General features: G+C 43.4%; 1 protein-coding gene across 2 annotated transcripts in view; it reads right to left on the minus strand.

Moving 5' to 3' along the window:
* TPM4 (tropomyosin 4) overlaps positions 1-3,359 on the minus strand; it is a 9,469-nt gene extending 6,110 nt beyond the window's left edge. For both annotated transcript variants that reach the window (XM_009318400.1, XM_009318401.1), the window contains exons 1-2: positions 3,246-3,359; positions 651-776 (exon numbers count right to left, since the gene is read on the minus strand). In XM_009318400.1, coding sequence (XP_009316675.1) covers positions 651-776; positions 3,246-3,359 — 240 coding nt within the window. The remainder of the gene's footprint in view (positions 1-650; positions 777-3,245) is intronic.
* Positions 3,360-5,041: the final 1,682 nt, after the last annotated feature.

The following is a 5,041-nucleotide window of genomic DNA, read 5'->3' on the forward strand; positions in this document are numbered from 1 at the left end:
AACCGGCTGCAGGACTCCTGGGCTCCCCGGGTCACCCCGGCCATCCTGAGGGCCCCAAAGGTGGGGTTCAACAAACTGCAGCCAGGTCCTGCGCTCCAGTTTGTTACCGCCGTGTTTGGGCCCACGCAGACGAGGGAGAAACTGAAGCAGGTAACCATTCTGACAGCAAAACGAATGGGGTGTGTGGCTGGGGAGCTGGGACGGGCTCTTAAGCCGGCTATGTGGCTGAAGCCAAACTGCAGATCCCTGCTTCTGTCCCGGCTTCCCTGAAAGATGACCTTTTTGTTGACTCAGATCAAAGGAGATTTCACCTTTCCTAAAGAATTCCCACCCACAAATGCTCCCCCCCCTGTTTCAGGACCCCCTGATGGGTGCAGTGCTATGGATTCCCCTTTGGGCACCCGTTAAGCGCTGGCTCCCGGGGGCAGCTGCGTGTGCCGCGCGCTCGGTGCAGAACGGCCAGCCTGAGTTCGTTTTGGCAGAGCGGACAGGAGGCTTACGTACCTGAAACACAACACTGCCTCTCCTGTCCCCCGATCAAAGTACTGCAATGCAAAAGTTCTCAACGATTCTTACCATCAGTGTACTACATACGTACTGCAAAACACACAGAGCATAGTTACAGGCAAATATTAGCTGTAGGTACGTACATCAGTGGCCTTCTTTTCAGCCTGCTCTAGTTTTTCCTGGGCATCTTTGAGAGCCTCCGAGTACTTATCCAGCTCATCTTCAGTTCCTTTCAACTTTTTCTGCAGAGCTACCAGCTCATCCTCTACCTTTCAAGAGAGAAAAAAACCCAAAGTGAGCATTCTGATGTATTATCAGTTATAGTTCGATATGGTTAAAACCTCTACTTCTCGTTTTAACCTAACATAACGTACAAAGAGTCACAAAAGACCAGATCAAAGTTCTGCCGGGGCAAGTAGTCTGAGAATGACCAGTAGCAGTTGCCAGGGAAAGATCATTAAAAACTTACCATCCTTAGAACGACATTCCCTGCCACTGCATACGCAGGATCTGGTTTAATACATAACTTGGTATAAGCCCTTTTTCACCTCATCTCTATTTTGGACTCCACAACACCCCACAACAGTTAATTCTACGGCATAATTAAAAATGTTTTAAAATTCTGTCCTTGTGTTTGCTCTAACGCTATTACCTGATGATTTATTAGGAGACTATTCAATTCCTGTATAGCTAGAAAAAACGAGTGGTTGTTCCCAAATCATCTTTTGCCAAATGTGATACTCTGGACGCAGGACGGAACAGGTCTGGCCCGCGACAGACCCTGCTGTAAACGGGAGGTGGGACTCAATGACCTCCGGAGGTCCCTTCCAACTGGAATTATTCTCTAATTGTGGGCCAACAAGGTATGCTCCATCCTCCCATGAGGTTCAGACTCTCTCCTCCATTCCATATAAATCCATATTGTACACTGTAATGGTACTATTTATAACCTGCTGGGAGACTGTTTAGTGACAAACTGTCTCATGCTCCCTGAAGAATTTACATTATCAGGAGGCTTGCTGCTGATAAGGGTGCGCCTGCAAACCCATCTGCTCCATCATTTCATTTGCAATACAAAACAGTTCAGTCTGTAGAGAAACTGATTTAACCATCTAGCTCTGCCTTCACATAAATTTAGTCTATCAAAATAGTTCACTCAAAATAGTTTGTGTTTTAGTGCACTGACTTTCTTAATTCTAGCTTCAAAGATAGCTTTAACAACATTTTTTGGTAGTGTGCTATTCTTGAACATTGTTATGTTGCTACACTTTTACTCAGAGTAACCAGATAGTGTGAGAGAACTGAATATGCTTGCTTGAATGCTTTAACAGAGGGACGGTAAGCAGGATGAAGGAGGTGATGCTTACTTTGTGTATGACATTAAAATCACTACTTGAGTACTGTGCCCACATTAAAAAAAAAAAGCTGAAAAATTTGAGACAATTCAGAAAAGAGGAGTAAGATCAAAGATTTATTTTTCTCTTTTAGCTTTTTATTGTGAATTACCCTCATATGGATACTTGAAAATTCCCGCAAGTGTGTCATTTATCACTCCATAGGAAATCACCTTTGATAACTAAATGTAAAGGAAGACGAAGCGTTCAATCACCATTAACTGCTCTGAATAACAATCTGCTGTGGCTGTTACTGAGTGCAGAAATATTAGCTGGGGAAACTGTGGCCCAACAGAACAGCATCTGATCAACACCTCTGACGCTAGGAAAGAAATAGGGACTATGTACACAAGGCAACGTGTGCAGCTTGTAGGAGCTTACTGGAACGACACAGAGGAGACAAGTAGTTTTTCTTTTGTTGGGGGTGGAGGGGGAAGGCAGCAGCAGCTGACCCTTTTGGGAACTTTTTTTTCCTGTTGCTTTAGCTAAATGGATGATCAGTTGAAAGTTTAGTTCTGTCACCTAGGATCTCAAACTGACCTTGAACATAAGAAGTATTTGGTCAAATGAATGCTAATAACGTATTATAGCAACCTGGAAGATGCAGTAGAAGCAGCCACATTTAGAGGATGTAAAAGGAAAAGACATGGTAATTTTTCAAGAAGTGCTATAAGAAACTTGAATGTAGTCAACTCACATTTCAGGATCGTTCTGAAAATAATATAGCTCAAATATGAGGTAGATACCCAGAATACAAAACATTGAAAGGCAAAAGAATATGAAAATGTTACCAGTATAATTCAGTTAAAAGAAGAGCTTTCAAATGAAGATATTTCTGATTATTCTTAACAAAAAAATAATACAACATTATCTACTGTTGAGTCACAGCTGGTACCACTCTGTATACTGAAGACTAGTCAAGTGAACTTTATTCATTAACTTCAAGGAAAGGCTCAATTAATGTTTACACACAGCTGACCCTTCAGGAGGTATTAACACTGATCCTACAGGTGTTCAAGGTATACAGCTTTGATTTTGAGTATGCAAGGCCTTTTCCCTGGAATCACGAGCACAAGAAAATTAAGGCAAATATGTAAGTACTCTCAATAATCTGTGGATAGTGCTAATTTTGCAAAGACATGTTCTGCTGAAAAGAGAAGTTAATACCTAGCCCTGGCTGTATGAGTCTAACATCACAAAAAGGCAAAAGACTTCAAAAGAAGATTAACAGAAAACCCGACTTCAAATTATTTTGCTTTCTGAATCAGAAACTTGCAACACAGCACTTTGTTACACTTATTTCCACAGCGCAAACACACAATCAGTGATTTTATTTCTACTTACCTGTTTGCATTTGTCCTCAGCTGCCTTCTTATCTGTCTCAGCCTGCTCTGCTCTGTCAATGGCATTCTCCTTGTCTAACTTCAACATCTGCATCTTTTTCTTGATAGCTTCCATTTTTGTTAAAGGATAGGTTGTATCTGTCACGCAACTGAAAGAATTATGAAGAGTAAAGTTTTAGATTTTTAACAGCTTGGGCAGAGAAAGAAGTTGTACCCAGCCAAGTCACAGGGAAAATGAGCTCAAGTGGTTGCAGAGAGCTTTAAACCCAAAGACCCCTGGACAAAACCCAGATCTATTGGCCTCTTCTCTGATCTTTCATACACAGCCTTTCTAAGGAATGAGCTGGAACAGACTCACTAGAGGAATCTTCACCACTCCATCATCTCCTTATTTGGGTCCTGTTTTCTTAAAGAGAAAACTGTTTCCATTTTTAAGCTTCTGACAGAAGCAAAAGTGTTGACATACGAACACATGCTTGAAAGAAAGCTTATTAGCACCCCTCTGTGTTTGCAGAGCAATTAAACAGCCCAATAGATCTATGGGCTTGGCTGTCTTCTTGTAATAATGGCATAGAACTAATGAAGGAAAGGGAAGGATCTTTTTGGATTACTCCAAAATAAATTAATGCATAAAATAAAATTTTAAAAAATCTACACTTAAGAGGTAGCTAAGTTTATGTTATGAAAAGATGCAGGAAATGTCATGAGACAGCATGGTTTTTTGCTGTGAAAATAAGTACTGGTGTTAAGGAACTAGCTATAATCTGTAATAGTATAATACATAACAGAGGTCAGATTAGATCCCAAGTTTGGGCTCAAAGGCATTCAGTGAGTTTGAGAGCCTGTCTTTGAAATTTCACTCACTAAATACTTAGGGAACTGAACAATACACCTGAAGTTGCAGGCTGATGAGCACTGTAAATTATTTCTTCTGCTGTATGAAGCAGTCACCTTCTCTCTGTCAGGCAAGGCAAGAGCAAGCTCTGAGAAGAACATCAGGAGCAGCTCCACCAAGGACACCAACAAGAGCATCCAGCAGTGCCGGGATGAGCCCTGTTTCCTTTCCCAGCCCTATTAAACACATCCCCATGTCCCGACTGCCCTCTCCCATCCCTCCATATGCTCTAGCTTAGCTTCACAGCCCATGACACTTACTTTGTCCTGACTGCAGCAAGGGCTTACTTACTCCACTTCCCAGAGGAGACTGAAAGCACTTGTTGACTTTGCTACGCAGGGGGACCTGCATGTTCTCATATTCCCCCACTTCTTTCCCAAATTCAGGTCCCATTAACCACCCCATGATCCCTTCCCCCCTGATTCTACCCCTGCTCTGCTCTCCACAGCCCCATGCTCCCTCCCAGGCCACACACAGCCCAAACTCTCTGCACACCCTCACGAACCCTGTCAGGCCTTTCCTCAGAATTGCTCACAGCATCCCCAGCCATGAGGGGTACCGTAAGACTCAGCACAAGACCCAGGAACTCCCCCATCCTCTGGGGAGAGCTGGTGTGGCACTGAAAGGCCTTCAGGAGAGGCTTCTGAGGGAAAATTGCCCCTTATTTATCTAAGCTCAATGGCAGAATGGACACGAAGCCAATACCAGCCCAATGCCCACGAGGAGAGCCAGAGCCCCACAAACCATCCCCAAACCACCACCAGGCCAGTCAGACCACTTGTGAGGCTGCTCAGGCTGCCTTTTGTGACAGATTTACTGCTGTTTCGATTCAAAATAAAAACAATGCTCACACTGCTACTAAACCCAAGACCTCAACCCTCAGCGGCCCCACCCGCTGCCTG

Source organism: Pygoscelis adeliae, unplaced genomic scaffold (assembly GCF_000699105.1).
Source record: "Pygoscelis adeliae isolate BGI_AS28 unplaced genomic scaffold, ASM69910v1 Scaffold582, whole genome shotgun sequence".
NCBI classification, from domain to species: Eukaryota; Metazoa; Chordata; class Aves; order Sphenisciformes; family Spheniscidae; genus Pygoscelis; species Pygoscelis adeliae.